We start from the raw sequence: 19,305 nt of genomic DNA on the forward strand, positions 1-19,305 counted from the left end.
AGACTCTCGTGGGCACTAGCAGAGTCAGGCTTGGAAACGGTGTGCCCCAGATAAAGCCCAGGCTAGCTCTTAACTTCACGACATAGGCCTTTGGGAGTCGATCCAGAGAAGTGGCTTGTGGACAGGTTTCTACTAAAATCAGTGTGGTGCTCAGTCAAACCCTAGGATTTATGAAATAACTACCTCTTTGTAGTTTCTCTGTTTCATGAGACTACGTGACGCACTCATCTTTCATTTCATATGTGTCATTTCTTCCTAGTCATATGCTGGCCACAGAGTTCCAGTTACTAGAGCAAAGTTACTCTTAAGTGGTTTTTTCCTTAGTTCCAAAGTAGTTTCTGGAATATGTATCACTAGTTATCCCATCATTAATCGTAGTCCTTATCTATTTATTTACATAATTGCCTATGATAGCATTAAATCGCCCACCCTTGTCTTTGAAATGTTTTTGACCATTTGCTGTAAGTAAAAGCTTCATAATGCAGTTGTTAGCAGTTAGTGAGTGGTTGTAAATTGGCGGGGGGTGGGGGGATCATACCTCAAAATAGCAAATATAATAGAACCAGTGTCCAATGCAGTGTTTTTCCATGTTTCCATAATCCCATCGAGCTACTTGGCCTTCTGTACAGTGGCCTCTTGAACAGTTTTTCCCATTCTTCTTGGGAAATTCCACTCCCCTCTCCCCACCCAGTTTTTAGTTCTGCTGTCAGGGCTGTGACAGTCAGTTCTGACAGACGTTTGCTGCCCGCCGACTTCAGTGCAGGGACACCCCAGGTTGATCTGAAGTTGGCCAGGACTCACAAGGCCCCGTTTGTCCATGCTGACAGCATCGTGTTTTCACAGTAGCTTCATCGTCCTCATTCATTCCATGCACTTCCCCCTCATCTTGTGTTATCTTGGATGGGTGGCGAGGTCTCCTGATGGAGGAGTCGAGGATTTCGTCATTTTGCTTACTGATGGCTCGCATCGGAGGCAAGCCAAAAGGCCAGTTCAGTGTGGTCCTCTCATTGTTCCGATGAAATTTTTCCTTATGTTACTAATGGCTTTTAGTCAACTCATTTGCTGTGACTTAAACCAACAGAATTAACTCATGTTTCTAATGTGCTGTTGATAAATACGGTCTGATTTAATTATCAAAGTGATGAGAATTATTTTCTATGAAAAATCATGATTATCCATTTTCTTTAATTCAGGAAATAAAACTTGTTTATTTTAAGACAACTCTTGGTCACCGGTGCAATTGGGGAGGATGGGTAATTGGCACCCTCAGGGAATCCCAGAGCTTGCTTTTGTCTAATCTTTATCATCTGCTCTAACACCGAGCATTTTACCAGAGGTTGAGGTCAAGGATTTAGGTTGATGTATACCAGATCCTTCTCTTTCTATGACTACTCTCTGGAAATACGGCCATAAGTAGGAAATGGGAGAGAAATGGGATCCAGACTCACCCACAAGCTGGACATGCAGATTGTTATGGGTGAAACTTTGATGGGAGACAATTCCCATTATTTCAGAATGGCCCATCTTCTGAATTTCACAATGGCTAAGAAAATGTCCAGAATACGTTTTCAGTAGGAGAAAAAAGACTTTAGAAAAAGGAAATTACTTTTTAAGAGACATTTTTCAAAATGAAACTTTATTTTTTGGCCTAGAAAAATACAAGCTTATCATGGCTTTCAGAGCAGACCTCGCACTTTAAATTCTTTATGTTCTCCCTAGAATTTTCAGATCCATCTCATGGTTTGGGGAATCTGTGATATACCAGTTCCTTTTCCCCAATATGGTTAATACATTTCTTTAAAATATCATTTTTTTGAGCAAGAAGCGAGACAGCTAATTTTCTGCTTTTATCATATTACGTGTATAGAAGGACTGCAGCAGCTCCTGAGTGTACATATCAAAGAGCTATGCAGCCATGTTGGGACCAGTGCAGCAAAGAAGCTACCCTTGCTAAGAAAAGAAGACATGCCAAAAAAAAATAATAATAATAATAAGGCTTAGAGATGACTGATAAAAGGCCGGAAAAGAGTGAGGAGTATAGGAAGGTGGGACAGTCATTTCAACCAGACAGAGAAGCTTGCAGAGCTCGGATTATAGGGGCCTCCAGACTCTCTCTTCCTCTCCTTCCATAATAGAGGAGAATGCCCTTAATGCTTTGAAAGATTCTTGATCCTACCGGAAACCTCCTCTCTGTATGGTGTTTATGATTAGCCATGTCATGTCTGAAAAGTCCGAAGCTTTCCCTGTCACTGGCTTTCTCTGTTAAAAATTGTCTTTTTTCCTTCCCCTTCCCCATTTTTGCTTGCGTTTTCTCTGGCAGGTCAATGAGGTAAGCAAGACCAACGTGAATATCAGATACCAAGCTAACCCATCCATTGATATGACTAACCTCATCTGCATCCGTCACCGTGTCTGAGCACCCCGCTTTGTTGCTGTGTCACCTCCTCCTCTCGACACCCATCTGCTGAGCCAGGCTCTGTCCTGCTGTTGGCATCTAGTCTTGAGCCAAGAGTAGGCATGGAATGTTATCCACAGGTCCAGTCCCCTGAGCTGTCAACACCAGATAACTCTTCTTCCCTTAATGCACTGATCTGAGAGAGCTGTTGGGAACCTTTTTCATTGCTGGGGGGAAAGCGTGGGAGAAGTAATTTGCTGTTCACTCTGCATGTCTCCGTTTTGCCGAGGCCTAAGGGGTGGTCTCAGCTCCTGCCAGGCTGACGGTCTTGTGTATTCAGTTACGCAGCTCCTTCAAGCAAGCCTTCGGGAAGAAGAAGTCCCCCAAGTCGGCATCCTCTCATTCAGACATTGAGGAGATGACGGATTCTTCTCTGCCTTCCTCACCAAAGTTACCACACAATGGTCCCATGGGCTCCACTCCCCTGCTGAGGAACTCTCACTCCAATTCTCTGTAAGTCTTTGTCTGCCGGGGTCACTCGGGTCAGACGGCAGCTTTGGCCCCTGGGAACCCTCTCCAGCAGGAATGGCTGGAGTCCTGCTACGTTCCTTGGGGTCCTTTGTGTCTTGCATTCATAAGACCGTGCATATTCTTTCGGTATTTTAGGACCAGAGAGTTTAAAAGAGAAAGGAAACGAGTTTCTGTTCTGCTGGCATCGGTGTGCATAATTAGCTGGCTGGGGGCTTCCCTGGTGGCGCAGTGGTTGAGAGTCCGCCTGCCGATGCAGGGGACGTGGGTTCGTGCCCCGGTCCGGGAGGATCCCGTGTGCCACGGAGCGGCTGGGCCTGTGAGCCACGGCCGCTGAGCCTGCGCGTCTGGAGCCTGTGCTCCGCAGCGGGAGAGGCCACAACAGTGAGAGGCCCGCGTACTGCAAATAATTAATTAATTAATAATTAGCTGGCTGATCTTGGGCAAACGGCTTAACCTCTCTTTGTTTCCATTTCTTTGTCAAATTGGGATAATGGTTGTCTCCTTATCCTATCCTAAGGATTGAACAAGATAAGTGGATGTGAAGAGCACAACAGCCGTCGTGCTCTGACAGGGAGATGATGGTATAAGTGTTGGCAGTTTGGGCTGAAATTCTGGTTCACTTGGGTGACGGGGCTTAGAGAGATTATACTTTTCTTCTTTGATCGACATTTAGTGTTGACTCTTTCTCTGAGGTCAGCACTCAGAAATAAGACTTTAAAAAAACAGAGCAATTCAGTGACGACTCTCTTTCCCAAAGGGCTCTATATTTCGTCGAGTGACTCATCACCATGAACTCTCCCAGTCGACTGTAAATGAGTCAGTCTGTACAGAGCCCTTTGGGAACACAGCTGGGTGAGTGAGACGGGCAGTTGCTCCCTTGGCCTTGGCTCAGGTGCTGTTGCCCTTGGCAGGGGGTACACAGAAGGGAAGAGTCATCTCCTCTTGCCCAGCCAACCTCCCGTGCTTTCCACCGAGCACCCATTGAGCACTGTTCCATCAGGGCCCCATCTCAAAACATGAGGCCGAGAATCTATAAAGAGGTCAGGAGTGGCTTGGGACAGACAGGCGGGGACCCAGGTGTCTGTTCAGAAGGTGGCACAGCTGACTCCCTGCAGCAGTGAAAAGGATTGCCCCTGCAATAGGGCAATCAGAGCTAGGGCTGAGTTCCATCAGAGCCCTTGGCATAACCAGGCGAGGAGCGAAAGAGGAACCAGAGCTCAGGTGGTCTGCAAAGGCAGTTTCTGTGAGATAAGACAGTGCCTGGGGAAAGAGGACCGCTGTGGCCGGGGTCAGAACAGCCAGCGAGCTAGGGTTGGACAAGGGGGTGGGGGTAGTGGTAGACACCGCAGTTTCTTCACTGGTGAAAATGGGATCTGCTTCACTGGGTGCTCGTGAGGGCCGGCTCAGATCCCGTGCGTGCAGGGCAACCTCCTTCCGATCTCAGGAGGTCAGGTCTGGCTCCATCCCCAGGTCCATTCCGCCACTCAGCCCACCCGCAGAAGACAGCGGCCTGCACCAGCGTCCCCAAAGCCAGCTCACCAGATGGGTGCAGGGAACGCCGGCGAGAGGGTGGGCCAGGCCTTTGTAGCACGTCGCCTGCCCGGACTGCACACAAGACAGGCAGTGCAAGCAGGGGACAGAGCATAGAGCCCTGACTTTTTTATGAACCCACCTACCAGTGAAGCATGGCCTTCTCAGGGTGTCTGCTTTACTTAGGTCAGCAGCTCCTCCTCTCTCGGGGAGCACCCTGGTAAGAGGGAGGCTGTGCGGACGGGCATGTCCATTCTGGGCAAGGGTGAAACCCCAGTGCTGAGCGCTGGAGTGCAGTGCCCGCCTGAGGCCCCGTGTGCTGGTGTGAGGGTTAGACCGGTGTTCAGGAGCCTGAGTCCTGTTTGACCTGAAGAGTGCCCAAGAGGTAAATAAAGGACAAGCTGCCCGTGACTCACCTGTCATCATCCCAGAGCATCTCAATCCAGTGGTTCGTTTCCCGGCCAGGAGAAAAAGGAACTCTTCATCTGTTCTTTATGTATCGGTATAAACTTCTCATATGCCAGCCTGTGTGAGCAGGACACTATCCAAGACGGTTCTGGAGAGACCAAAGAGAATATTAACCACCCCTGGGGATTAGGGACTACGGGGACGTGACACGGTAGAGCTGCCTCTCCTGGCATCTGCTCCGTGCCAGGCGCTGTTCTTGGCTCCGGTGACAGTGTATGAGACAATCACGTCCCAACTCCGGTGTAGACCCTGTATGTCAGGGGGAGAGACGGGCATTAAGCACAGACATCTGGATAAACTAGAAGAATCAGATAGTGCCAAGGGTTCATGCTGGGAACGGAAACAGTGTGTTGGGATACAGAGTACCTTGGTAGCAACTGCAGACAGGGGTCCAGAAAGGCCCCTCTGAGGAGATGATGTTTCAGCTGAGATCTGTGTGCCAGGAAGAACCCCTGGTTAGTTCTCTTTGGTAACACTAGCTGCTGTGACAAACTCAGTTGCAAAGGTCAGCGCCTTTACCTGCGACTGTCGGTCTCTGCTTCCTTCCAGACCCAACACAGATAACCCTCATGGGCAGGCGGCCTGCCGTGTGGTGATGCCGGCACCGAGGCTCCCTCTGTGCCGCGGGCCCGTGTCCTCTGCTGAGTGTCCAGCCAGCAAGCGGGGAGGGGAGAGAGTGTGGAGGCCCTGCAGGCGTGTGTCGTGGACCAGGCCTCTTCCCACCGTCCACTGAGCAGGGCTTCCGACCTTGGCGGGAAGACGTGACATGAGTGTGCCCGGGAGGGGAAGGAGGTGGGCCATCGTAAACCCGTGGCCGACTCTGCCTGCCAGCAAGCAGGGCAGCCCTCCCGACAGAACCCAGAAGCAGGCCCGGTGTGTCTGAGAAAGGGGAGGCTAGCCAGCCTGGCTGCCGCGTCACGGGCACGTGAGAAAGTGGAGGGAAGGAAGGCCGGCCATGCAGAGGCGGCGCCCAGGCCATGTGAGGCTTTGAAGCCAAGGTGAACTTGCAGCTGATGTCCTGTGTGAGAAGTAGGCTTTGGAGAGTTTTCAGCAGGAACGTGAGATCATCTGAATTAGCTTCACAAAGGTGGGAGTCTCCGTTCAGGGGGTCAGGGACATAGTGGGGCAGGAGTGGAGGAGGGAGACCATGGAAGAGGCTGACGGCCACTCTCTCCACCAGCTGCTCTGGCCCATTTCCTGTTCTTTGAACTGGCCACTCACACCCCCACCTCCCCGGGCCTTTTGCCCTTTCTGTGCCCTCTGCCTGGTGTGCTCCTCCCCAGAGATCCACTTCCTCCAGGCCTCTGCTCAGTGTTACTACCCCATCCGTAAGGCCTGGCCTAGGCACCTTGCCTAAAACACCCCACCACCAGCCAGCACTCCCAACAGCCCCCTTCCCGTTTTATTTTTCACCACTGCAAATATCGCCACCTGCCGTGGAGCTTTTCCTTGGTTATTTTTTCTTTGCCCCCGCCCCCAGTCTACAGCTGAACTCCATGGAGGTAGGTGGTCTGTTTCACGGGCATTCAGATATTAGGTGGAATGAGTGATTGATGCTAATGATGAGTCCCGGATGGACTTGGGGTATATTCTGGAAGGAAAGTTGAGGGCACGTGGTGATGTGGATTGTGAGGGAAGGAGAAGAGTCCTTGAATATTCCTAGACCTGCCACTTGAAGACTTCGGTGTGTGGCGGCGTTGTTTCTGGCATGAGTGGGAGACACACTCCATGAGTGGGGCCAGGTGGGGATCAGCGGCTCTGGTTTGACCGTGCGAAGTTTGAGATGCCCAGGAGACCTCCCTGTCGAGATGCCAGCCAGCCTGGAGTTCCTGGAGGTGGAGGTTTGGGAGATGTGGCCTCAGTGGTGGTTTCGAAAGCTGGGAAGCTGGAGGGATTCTCCAAGGGGTCGAATGGAGATGGCGAAGAGGCAGAGGGGCAAGGACTGAGCTCTGGGGCTCTCTCATATCTGAGGTTCAGGAAGAGGAAGTAGAGCAGCCAGCGAGGTGGGTGGAAACCCAGAAGCAGAGAGAAGAAACTGTTTGGAGGCGGGAGTAGTCACTGGGCCAGACGCTGCCGGGTGGCCAAGCAGCGATACATTCAGCCTACGGGGCTCCCGGAGCCTGTAGCAGGAGCGCTCCCCCAAACCACTTTCCCCATAGGGACCGGGCGGGCAGGCGGGCCCACCCTTTGGCTCGGCAGCGCTTTCCTGACATTCCACAGCATCATGCACACTAGAGATGTTTGCTTTGGGTCTGATTTTCCAAAGCGTGGGCAGAGAGCAAATGCTTCTTTCCAGCCTTGAAGGGTTTGTAAGAAAGTGCAGATCTAGACGCGAGAGGGCGTTCAAAGACGAAACCAAAGGCAGAGGAGTCGGGGCTCAGAAAAGTTCCTACCCGGTGGGCGGTGGGCGGAAGGAATGGCCGTGCGGGAAGGCAGTGTTTCCCACACTAGGGTGTGTAAAGTTAGGTATGCCCCCAGCCCTGCCTCCTGGGCATGACGGCATGAATATGCTGGAATTAAGTGTTAGGGGCTGAGTAGGAAAAATTAACATCAGGTTGCTTCAGTAAGTGGTCCATAGAGGGGACCAGTGTGTGTCCATCCATGCCTACTGGATGAAGTCCAGGAGCTTGCACCCTGGAGACCCATCAGACTTGTTACTGATTCTCACTTTTTTTTTTTTTTTTTTTTTTTTGCGGTATGTGGGCCTCTCACTGCTGTGGCCTCTCCCGCCGCGGAGCACAGGCTCCGGACGCGCAGGCTTAGCGGCCATGGCTCACGGGGCCCAGCCGCTCCGCGGCATGTGGGATCTTCCCGGACCGGGGCACGAACCCGCGTCCCCTGCATCGGCAGGCGGACTCTCGACCACTGCGCCACCAGGGAAGCCCTGATTCTCACATCTTTAATGGACATGTCAATTTCTTTCTGTCTCAGCCTCCCCGTTTTTAAAATGGAGATGATTGTAGTGTCTCTTCCCGAAAGTTAGTAGTGTACGTAGTGCATTAAATAATACGCTACAGATGCCTGACGCAGTGGTCTATGTATTCAGTCAACATTATGTGCCGATCAGTGTGATCAGATACTACAAATGAGGCGAGAAGAACCCTGGTCCCAGGGGAGCCAGGGGCCATGCAGGGAGTGATTATCAGTGACTCGGCAGAGCCAAGGGAGAAGGTCCTGTCCTGGGCAGTAGGCCCAGGGGGACTAACTCTTAGCTGGGGCTTGTTTTCAACATCACCTCTGTTGTAGGCCACCCCTCCTGTGCGGCCTCGCTGTGCTGTGCTTCTGAGAACTGGCCGATCTGTGGGGGACACGGGAGGGCCTTGGACTCCCGGCAGACTTTCTTCCTTTTAGTTCGCTTCCCTTTGTAAAGTCATTGTTTGGCCAAGCTTCACAAAGTAACCCATGTGATAAATTCCACAAAGTGGGTGCGGAGGAGATGTTGTCTCTCTTGCTGAGAAAGCTTTCTGGGGAAAAAGCACAGGCCACGTGAAGGAGACTGGAGCAAAGCGCCTTGCCGTGTGACAGACAGACAGGGTGGACTAAAGCTGATTGTTCTCTGCAGTGAACTGGCATCTTCGAGGTCTATGCAGGACATGGTTTGGCGAAGACCAGAATGTCCCAGTGGAATTTTGTGCAGACTTTACACTCCATTTAAACCCAGAAACCATAGTCCTTCCCCAAGAAAGAAGCAGCTTTTGCAAGCTCCCCTCGAAAACCTCCCAAACCAAAGAAAGTATGACTGTATAGTTAAACCCTACAAACCACAGGCTATCCAAAGCACAGAGAGCTGGGGGGTTGGTGGGGGCAGAGGAGGATCTGATTTCTAAAGACATTACTGTCTCTCTAGCCCTTTTAGTCCCAAATCTGTTGGCCTCAGTTTCTCATAGGTATGAAATGGGAATAATTATAAGATTTTTCAAGGGTCTGTCGGAGGTTTCAGATTTTGAAGCGGAGAAGTTTTCTTGGATGCTGACAACTCTTTAAAATAGGAGATGATTTTGTGTCTCTCAAAACCGTTCAGGGTTCAGGTCAAGAAAGTAGCCACAAAAAGATTTGGCTGTTCAGGCGTTACATTTTTCTTCTAGTCCTTTCTGCCCCTGAAATACATCTCTTTTAACAATTATCATGGCTCTCCTTTGGCAATTAGCATTTCCACTCCCTCTCCCAGTTTCACAGGTCAGGTTTGGTTTGGCCTCAAATCCAGTACTTGGGTCCTGGAGAGAGGGCTCGAGTGATTATTTCTGCAGAGACCACGTGCTCACCATGTCGTTCAGAGATAATCAGCTTCAGCTTTGTAACTTCATGAACTTGGGCTATTTTTCCTTTCTTTTTTCTGTTTTAGTTCCAAGAAATGTCAAAGCTTTCTCTTCTGGATCACCCCACACCTCAGCTCCTATAATCTTTGAAATCAACCGAACTTTTTTTTTTTTTAATAGAAGCTATCTTTTCTAACATTGCAATTCCTCATGACTTTTATGATCTTCCAGTTTGTGCTGACTTGCCAGTACCTGAAAGGCAAACCTAAGTAATCGAATAAGGAACCCAGCCTGGAAGGTCCACCTCTTAAAACAGAGGGACTCACAGGGTCCCACAGTCTCCTGATCTGGTGTACAGCTGGGGAAGGAGGACAGCTCACCACACTGTTGCATGTTTTCAGATAAAATTTTGGCTTTCATGTCGCATCACTCTCTGCTAACTACCTGAGATGTTTCTCTTCCTTGCCATGGGCTTATTAAGCAGTATGGGGGTGGGGGAATGAAAGAATGTTTCTCCCTCTAGACACCTTTAGGGCTTTAGAATGTGACCAGAAACAGACTAGCATCTTCCACCCGTGTCTTTTGGTTTCTTCCCCTTTTTGGCAAATAAAAATCACCCTCAGCTGTCTGACCCTGTCTGCCTTTACAACAGACAGTTGACCTCATTTCTCTGAGTGGGTTTAGCTATCAAGGGCCATGTTGTATCTTTATAGGGGCCCAGCTGTGTACACATCACGGAGGGTTTCAAACCCCCAAGGTTACCGTTCCCTTTTGCTGGCTCCTGTTTATCCCCAGATCACTGGAATTTGGCTGAAAGGCATACCGGAGCCATTCAGATTGCCAGAGCTCTGCAAAGAAAGAGTGTAGAGAACTAATGAAGTCTGTGAATTTCAGGTGCTTTCGATATTGTCACTTCCGGGAAGCACCGGGCAGCTGGTTATACGGGGTTACTCTTTAGCAGACCTGATGATGACGTGGTGGTCAGTGGAGGGCTAAAAGGAGCTGAACTCAGAGCCGCCCTGGTCAGTAACACTCCTCTTTCCCTAGCATCTCGGAGTGCATGGACAGTGAAGCTGAGACGGTCATGCAGCTCCGAAACGAGCTGAGAGACAAGGAGATGAAGCTGACCGACATCCGCCTGGAAGCCCTCAGCTCTGCACACCAGCTGGACCAGCTGCGGGAGGCCATGAACAGGATGCAGGTGAGATCCGGGAGTGCGGCGGAGCCCCAGGCTGCCCGGGGAGGAGCTGCTCCTGCCACGCTCCCTCCGCTGGGATAGCCTTCTCCACATCTAGATTGGAAGCTTCCCTCAAGGCTCAGCCTGATGCTTCTTCCTCTGCCAAGCCTTTCCAAGTCCTGCAACTGGAAGAGTTAGTGTAGTGCCCTCATCTGAATCCCTATAGATTTGTTCCTGCGGCCCCTCTCACCTTTTGACACGGATTGAAGGCATTTGAGTCTCTGAGCTGTTCTGTTTTGCATCCCTTTCTCTGGATGTAGGACCAGTGCTTATTAACACATAGTAGGTTCTTTTTAAGTATTCATGGAATGAAAGACCACTGTGGATTCTACTAAATCGGCTTTCACTGGAGAGCAGCGTTTCCCAGAGGAATTTCCGTGAAACGCTCGTTCCATAAGAAACTGTGAAAAGAAGGCTCCTTGATCAAAAATGTTTGGGAAATGTTGCAGACTATGTGCCCCTCTCAGATTCACAATGCATACCAACTTATTAAAGGCTCTGAGAAGTCCTGCAGTAGAGGTCTGGGTTGAGAAACCCAGAGTTTTCAAACTTCTTAGATAAGACTTTTTCCACTTACCACCCAGATTCTGGGAAACATTTCTGAGGTCTTGTGAAAGGCCAGCTCTCGGACCCTCCTGTGCCAGAGAGGTCTTGTGGGGGGACTTCCCTGGCAGTCCAGTGGTTAAGACTTCACCTTCCAATGCAGGCGGTGCGGGTTCGATCCCTGGTCGGGGCACTAAGATCCCACATGCCTCACAGCCAAAAAAAAAAACCCAAAAGAGAGAGGTCTTGTGTATACAGCAAAGGCAGTGACCACTGTTGAATCTCTCTGTTGGTGTAACTTATTCTGCCTCCATGGCTGGGATATGCACTTGATCCCTGCAGGGAACTTTCAATTCCCTCCTCCAGGAAAGGCTTGTTCGCATTGTAGCTGCCTAGTAAGTGAGCTTCTCCCTTACCCTTCGCAGAGTGAAATAGAGAAGCTGAAAGCTGAGAACGACCGGCTGAAGTCGGAGTCTCAAGGCAGTGGCTGCAGCCGGGCGCCCTCCCAGGCGTCCCTCTCCACCTCCCCAAGGCAGTCCATGGGGCTCTCCCAGCACAGCCTGAACCTCGCTGAGTCCAGCAGCCTGGGTGAGTGGCGTCACAGGGCCTGCAGCTGGCACTCTGGTCTCTAAGCAAGAGCCCCAAGACGAGCAGATCAGCAGATCAAATGGAGAGGCAGCGGGCGCGTGTGTGCTTAGGATGTACGTGCGTGTGGGTGTGCGTCTGCTACCAACATGAGCCCAGCCATTAGACTGCTGTCATGCTTTGCTGCAGCGCCCCAACTTCTCCAAGCCATGAGCTTGGCTCCCCTCGCCCACCATGCTGAGTTCTGTTTGATCCATTTTAAGAGGCTGACCTGCAAGCCGTATGCTGCATACCACCCGCCCCCTGCCCCACCTGCCCTCGGTAGCCGATTGGGACGCTGGCTTGGTTTACGACCTTCCTGCCTTGGGGCTGGATTCAGGTTGGCTCGATAATGAGCGAATGTGATCTAGGCAGATCACACAGATCTGTGTGTAAGCATATCGAGGCTGATGCTTTGACTTATTATCCGTGACGCCGCTCTTGCTGTCGTTTTGGTTGAGTCTCCCTCGCACTTCCGTTTGGCAAAGGTACATCGTCAGCCCGCTGGCTCCTTGATTGGTCCACTGTTGGTTTCTGTGGTTGCGTTCTGCATTCTGCCCTCTCCCCCCGCCACCCCCCATCCCACTTCCCCTGCACCGCGACACCTGGTTTGTCCCGCTGCTGTGCCGACAAGCAGCGGGGGTGTCAGGAAGCCGGCTTGCTGTCCCCGTGTGCCTAAGGCTGTTGATGTTTTCCATTCGCAGACATGTTGCTGGATGACACTGGTGAATGCCCGGCTCGGAAGGAAGGAGGCAGGCATGTTAAGATAGTTGTCAGCTTTCAGGAGGAAATGAAGTGGAAGGAGGTTAGTTGGATCCCTTACCCTGCTTGCCTGTCCCTTCCCCAGGTAGAACTACCTAGCATAGTGATTCCATCATCACGCCCCATCACCTCAGAGCCTGAGGTGATCTGGAAATAGTACTGACGCTTTCCCTAACTAACCCTACTCCCCAGCAGCATTTTGACATCGTGAAAGTAAGCCAACGGCCCCTCCCTGTCTCTCGTGTTTGAAAAGTGTGTAAAGGGTTCTAAAAATGGTCCACACTGCACCACTTTCAAGTATCTAACTAAACACTAACATCAGTCAGAAACGGCTTTTCTGAATTTAGTATATTCCCAAAGCACTTCAAAGGCAGCTAAGCACATTTAGCACAGAAGGTACAGAAGTAAGCCACCCAAATTCATCCGACCAAGAGCACCTGTTTTAATCCAGTCGTCAGAGGCTGCTGACCAAGTAGAAACTGGGAGATAGAGGTGGTCAAGCCCAGGAGCACACAGGTGGCTAGCAGTGAAGATGGTGGGGCACCCTGACTCACCGAGGCTGGGGAATCTGAGTTTTCTGAGTAGTTTCTGTTCTCTTCCAGCGTCTAGAGGTCATACGCCGGTCAGAGACTGTTTTAGGGTGAGGGCAAGGGTTGACAGTCAAAGTTGATTTCTAGTCGTCAATTAAATCTAAAGGATGCTGAGAATGACCATGTCTCAGATAAGTGGGAAAAGACCTCGTGAGCCCCTCATGTAAGTCCCTTGAGGTTTTTTTGTTTGCTTGTTAGTTCTGAGTATTTTAGCCAGCACGCTGTCGTAGGCTCCGAAAGCTTGGGAGCCTGCAGTGCCCGTCAGAACAAAGCGTCTGCAGCCAGACTTTTCTGCCAGGGGATTCTACTTTGTGGCTGGCTGTCTAGTCTCACTGACGAGGGTAGCCCCAGGATTTTGAGCTGCCAGGGGTCTGAGCATGATCTAGTTGAGAAAGATCCGTAAAATAGTTCCATTTTCAGAGCTTAGCTGGTAGAGTGATAGACTATCGAGGGGGAAGTCCATTCTTGTAACAGTCTGTTAATAAACGCAGGTGGTATCTGTGAAGGCATTTTATTCTAATGATCATCAACACAAACGGATAGATCTTACATTTTACGGAAGTCTGTCTCTTTCCAAAGTTGTCTTGTCCTGGATCCCCACAGCATCCAGATGAGCTTGGCTGCCCAGATTGTATCATCTCCGTTTTACAGTTGAGAAGCCCAAGACCCAAGCATCACTTACCTAAGGCTGTAAGGAAGTGATGGGGCCGATCATCTCACTTCAAGACTGTTTCTTTTCTCTGCTGATTTTGCTTAACCGCCAAATACACCCCCTCCTCTCCCCACTTCCCTCCACTCTCCTAACTCTATATTCTTATCAGCATGTCAGATATTTGAAAACCAAACAAAATGGAATGTTCTATTAGTTTCCTTTAATCAGAGTGATCAGTGAGCCCCACTATGCAGAGCCCTGTGGGCAGAGAGGCAAAAGAAGTAGAACAAAGATTATTTTTTGTGAATTTCCTGGAGTTTTACTAGTTTTCTGAATTAGACATGTTTTAACTTTTAATTAGAAGAAAAGAAATCAATACTATAAAAAAACAGAAAAGAAGAAAAGAAAAAATAAAAACATCCTGAAGGAATTTAAGATCAAGCAAAGAGACAAACTTGATAGACAAATAAGACAAATACCTAAAAATAAACCGTGCAGAATATATCATCATATAAGTTGTGTACAGAACTGTTGAAGCAGTGTGAGCTCTGAGCCTGGTGGGTTGATCACTGAAGGCTTCCTGGAAGAGGTGAGTTGGTAAGCAAGGTTTGGAAAGCGAAAGATGGCAGAAAGGAGAGGGGAGAGCATTCCCCGCAAGGGATGTGTGATCTACACACCATATGAGGTGCACAGTCGGTAGAAGGTTCTAGATTCCAGAGAGGAGATCCTCTCTTCCTAACCCACGGGTGGCTGTTTTAGCAATAGGGGAGGAAAGTGTTTAAGACCATTACATTCAGTCCAAGTTACATCTGGTGTTAAAACAAATAGGACTTTTATTCCCCTCTCAAACCATTGGCAGAGCTCTAAGACAGTCTGAGTCCTCTGCTAACCTGAGTCAGAAAGGAGCCACCTGTTTTTCACCTGCGGACATTTCCTTGCCCTTAGGATTCCAGACCCCACCTCTTTCTCATCGGCTGCATTGGAGTTAGTGGCAAGACGAAGTGGGACGTGCTCGACGGGGTAGTTAGACGGCTGTTCAAAGTAAGTGCTTCGTGAAGACAGCTCCGGCAGTGCACCCGAGCGGGGGCCTGGGCCTCGGGAGGGCAAGGGCGGTGTGTGGCCCGAACCTGGTCATTCATCAGGCCACATCCCTCTCCCGCATCCTTATGTTGCCGGGACTTGTCCCCTGGCCCTCAAGGGAACAGAGGGAGGATGGTAAGTATAGGCTGGTAACAGGACCAACTATTCTCATCTGCCCTTGGCAGTGGTTGGCCAGCCAGGGAGAGGCACTTCCCTGGTCTTGAGCGATTATATGAGCCTCTCACAGTGAACTGCTAATGTCTACATTCTCTTCCCCTTAGAATTGTGTCCTGTTGAGTATGTTTTGCAGCGTGTGTTCTGGGGCTATGACGTCATGCTTCCACCCTTCATTTTGGTAGGGGGATTTGATCCAACTTACCCTGCGTCCCACGCCAACACTTCCAGCTCTGTGATTTGTGCTGTGCGTGACATTGACTTCTGATCCGTGGCTGGTGTCAAGGCTGTTGGCACAGTTATTTTTCTCTTCATTCTAATCACATCACTGGAGTGGGTGTTTGCCACAGGAGAGATTTCGAATGAGCATCTAGGTGAACCTGACGTACTGGGTGATTTGAAAGAAGCTTTTGGTACATTTTTTTCTATTGACCTGAAGTAGGTCATAACCAGAAGTGTTCATTAATCACATCCCCTGAGTATTAAGAATAGCCCACATTTTCTGTGCCGGAGACCACATTGGTCTAGTTGAGTTGGTCTGACATCAAAACGTGACTTTTAACTAGTATACTCTAGTCTCCTAGCATCTAGATTCAGGTGGCTTCACAGAGAGAAAATTCTGTTCTTTGACCCAAGCTCACTTCCCATCTCGACAGGCCAGTGTGTAGAAATGAGACAGGGTGAGAGACAGGAATGGCTTAGAGCAGACCAAGCCTGCTGCCCCAGCCGAAACCTTATCTCTGCTGATGGACAGTTGGGACATCCCTGGATTAGAAAGACCACAGTTGGGGCTGAAAAGAGCCTGTGAGGCGTCACACATGAGGAAGTGAGACCGTTAAAGGTAGAGACTTGTTATCAGGATTCCACCTCAGTCGTGTGGCCACCACAGAGCCCATGGACTTCGTTCCAAGTTCACTGACCTAAAGCCTTCCGGTCACTCATCTAAGATGGAACACTTTCCAAATTAAACACACGTTTGTTTGTTTAAAACTCTAAGCTGCTTTTTTCTAGAAGGCTGGGGTTTTGTTCCCTTTGTCATTATATGGCCTTTGACCTGAACCAAAAGAAAGGGCTGGTGGAGAGATTTCTTGTCAGAATTACTTTTTCATGCATTTTCCAGCACCATTCCCAGGCCCTAATGTCTTTAAGACTTCAGCTGAACTTATAGGAAAAGCGGCTTAACTTTTCAGTGCTTGGTTCATGCAAACTAAATGTTCACCATCTTGTTAGGGTTTCCCACCCTCCCATCACTAACCGAATAGATCTGTACCTTAAGGGGCCTGTGATACGAGGGCATCCTCCCTAGAGAAAGTCCGCTCTTCTGCCCCTCGTTCCACAGCTCAATTTCAACTCTGGCATCAGCTGGGAAAGAGGAGACGATCGTAAATCACCCAGTGAAGACATGAGTCTTGGGCAGATTTTTCGCCACATCTTTGACGGGGTCTTTATTCTATATTTTCCAGGAGTACATCATTCACGTCGACCCCGTGAGTCAGCTGGGGCTGAACTCTGATAGTGTCCTCGGCTACAGCATTGGGGACATCAAGCGCAGCAACACCTCCGAGACCCCCGAGCTTCTGCCCTGTGGCTACCTGGTTGGAGAGAACACAACCATCTCTGTGGCCGTCAAAGGTAATCCAGCCCATTGCAGTGGTGGGAGCTTCCAGCATTGTAGGTTTTGTTCTGTGACTTGGCACGGGAACCTGTGTCCACGATTTCGTTTGTGCGTGTATATGTGGGTCGTATTTTGATCCCCATCCACCACGGTTACTCTCACCTAAGCAAGTTGAACAGTCTTCAGCTTTTTCAGCGACCGTCGGAAACAGATAATTTTAGTTTACTGCTGAAATTACATAACAAAAGGTGCCGTTAGCCTTGTGACTCTGAGATGATGGAATCTTAATAACCCTGTTGAAACGGGGCTCCACTGATACCCGTGAGTTACTCTTGCCGGCGAGCCTTGGGTGCAGTCCCATTCTACAGATGGGAAACCACGATGCTCTGTGGGCCAGAGAGGAGTTGCTCGGAGCACCCTGCGGAAGCAGTGAAGCTCCTGCCCACGCACGATGCTGTTCGAGCTTCCAGCTGCCTCGTCACCTGAAGAGGCTGCGCCTGAGGCTAAAGTTCTGTGGCACTTTAGACTCACAAAGTATTTTTTTGGGAAAAGAAAAGTTTCATGGCCAGATAAGTCCGGCATCGTTATTCCCATGCAGGTTCTCTAAAGCCTCTGTCCTTTCATGTCCTGACTCTTGCCGTTAAAAAGGCTGTGAGATCCAGTCTGACACAAACGCATTTGACTGCAAAATCCCTTTTTCCTATATTTTATGAACCACTTAAAGAAGAGATTACTAAACACCGTCCGAAGCTCAGCCTTCACGGTATCTTATTTCTTCCCTGTAAGGCATCTCGACTGTAGTTTTGGGGTTGTTTGAGGCAAGCTTTGTTTCCTAACTGGGAGGTTTTCTAGAAGCACCCCAACATTCCTCATCAGCGGGAATGAAGGTCTTGCTCCCCAGTGACCAGTAGCATGTTCCTGTTCGAGCCTCACACACAGCCTTATCTTGTTGGCGTCCCATAATTGTGGCCTTGGGCTGCAAGTGACAGAAACCTACTCAAAACTAGCTTTGGCCAAAAGGAAACATACAGGCTCAGGTACCTGGAAGATCCAGGTATAGGCTTCAAGCGCAGCTGGATCCAGGCGCTCCAGCAGTGCCATCAGGACCAGGCCTACCTCGGCTTTGCTTATTTTTTGAGCTTTCTGCACATAGCTGATGAGTGGCCCAGATTCATCCTTCTAGCTTAGGAACCTAGAAGAAAGAGAATGTCTTTCTGGACAAGTGTGACAGGAAATTCTTAGGGGTGATTCTGGCCCACCGTGGGTCGAATGCTCATCACCAAATCAGTCGTTGTGACCGGGTAGAGGCTTTGGCCCAGCCTGGTCACAAGCCCACCCCTTTGGGGGGTGAAGGTGCTGGGTCAGCCCTGCTTGGACCAGCTGGAATGAACTCCTTGCAAGAAGGAAGAGTCCCACTACAAGGGGAGAGAGGGAGGGCTGCCAGGCACACTTTAACAACAACTGTCCACTCCAAGAACGCTTTAGGGAAAGCCTGATACACCATGACTTTAAACTGCGCTTCAGCCACGCTGGCGAGCAGGTGAGCACTGCAAGCGCTGAAGGGTCAAAGGAGTGACCCGTTGCTGAGACCAGAGCAAACCTCTGTAGAAACAGCGACAGGATTATCTGCTTCCCGAACAGGCCACCTCACCACGGAGCCTAAGCTGGTGCTGCTGTCAGCACATCAAGTCGTTTTAGCATCTCTAGGGATCAGCTCGGGTTTATTTTTATTTTTATTTTTTTTTTGGTACGGGGGCCTCTCACTGTTGTGGCCTCTCCCGCTGCGGAGCACAGGCTCCGGACGCGCAGGCTCAGCGGCCATGGCTCATGGGCCCAGCCGCTCCGTGGCATGTGGGATCTTCCCTGACCGGGGCACGAACCCGCGTCCCCTGCATCGGCAGGCGGACTCCCAACCACTGCGCCACCAGGGAAGCCCTTGGCTTTGTTTTTAAGCGATACCTGACTCTTCTGTTGTCCTGTGGTGCTTGACACTTATGCCTTCAGGGCACTGAAAACCACTCAAGGATTTGAGCTGAAAGAGATGCGTGAGCTGCGGATGATTCACTTCAGTGGCACCGGGGCAGGGGCTGTGGCTTTGTGTGCTCTGAAGTGAGTTCGTCTGCAAAGTGGTCACTGCCAGGGGGGTTTTGACAAGAGACTGAGACAGCAACGTAGCTGCAAAGAGAGGGGTTTCACAGTGTTTTAATCGCTGCCCCGTGTTTGTTATTAAGTTTAGACAGGAGACCCTAACCTCCATATTTTGCATCAAACTTTGAGCCCATGTAGACTCTATTGAAACCAGTTCTAGGAAAGTCTTAGGCCTGTACCCAGAAGATCTCATTTGGGATCCTTCATCAGGATGATTCTAGAACAGTCACTGTGCTATCTTTGGTTGGGGAAGATTGGAAACAAATGTATAGATGCTTCAGGGGGGTCTGTTTGCAGTGAATGAATTGTGTGGATGGAAGATGCTACTGTAAAACAGGATAAGTGCTTTTCAGCTCATTTTTTGCCTACATATGGTGGTTTCTTGGGGTGCTTTTTTAATAGAATTGCCTTAGGTTCTGGATAAGTAACCTTGGCTGGATCCTCTCTTGGGAATGATATGAAGAAAACGGCTCTTCTAAAGCCAACAGCCCTGAGTGATGAAGTTGCCCCAGGCGGGGAGGGGAAAGATGTTTCCTCTTGTTGTTGGAGAGGCTCAGCCTAGGTCTGCCAGTATTCACATCCCCAAATCAAATGGTCCCACCTTGCGTTTTTCCTCATTTTAACGATAAAGTGTTGATACCTTCGTGGTGGATCTGAGTGTGGGCAGCAGCGGCACCTGGCGTGCAGGAAAAAACAGGGT

The 19,305-nt window shown here is 50.0% G+C and overlaps 1 protein-coding gene across 1 annotated transcript in view; it reads left to right on the top strand.

The window, feature by feature from the left end:
* Window positions 1-19,305, top strand: part of NAV2 (neuron navigator 2) — a 401,022-nt gene that overhangs the window by 363,031 nt on the left and 18,686 nt on the right. Inside the window, exons 28-33 of the mRNA XM_060019685.1 lie at window positions 2,736-2,908; window positions 10,228-10,381; window positions 11,386-11,548; window positions 12,289-12,389; window positions 14,534-14,629; window positions 16,306-16,474. Of these exons, the coding sequence (XP_059875668.1) occupies window positions 2,736-2,908; window positions 10,228-10,381; window positions 11,386-11,548; window positions 12,289-12,389; window positions 14,534-14,629; window positions 16,306-16,474 (856 nt within the window). The remainder of the gene's footprint in view (window positions 1-2,735; window positions 2,909-10,227; window positions 10,382-11,385; window positions 11,549-12,288; window positions 12,390-14,533; window positions 14,630-16,305; window positions 16,475-19,305) is intronic.

Source organism: Delphinus delphis, chromosome 8 (assembly GCF_949987515.2).
Source record: "Delphinus delphis chromosome 8, mDelDel1.2, whole genome shotgun sequence".
NCBI lineage: Eukaryota > Metazoa > Chordata > Mammalia > Artiodactyla > Delphinidae > Delphinus > Delphinus delphis.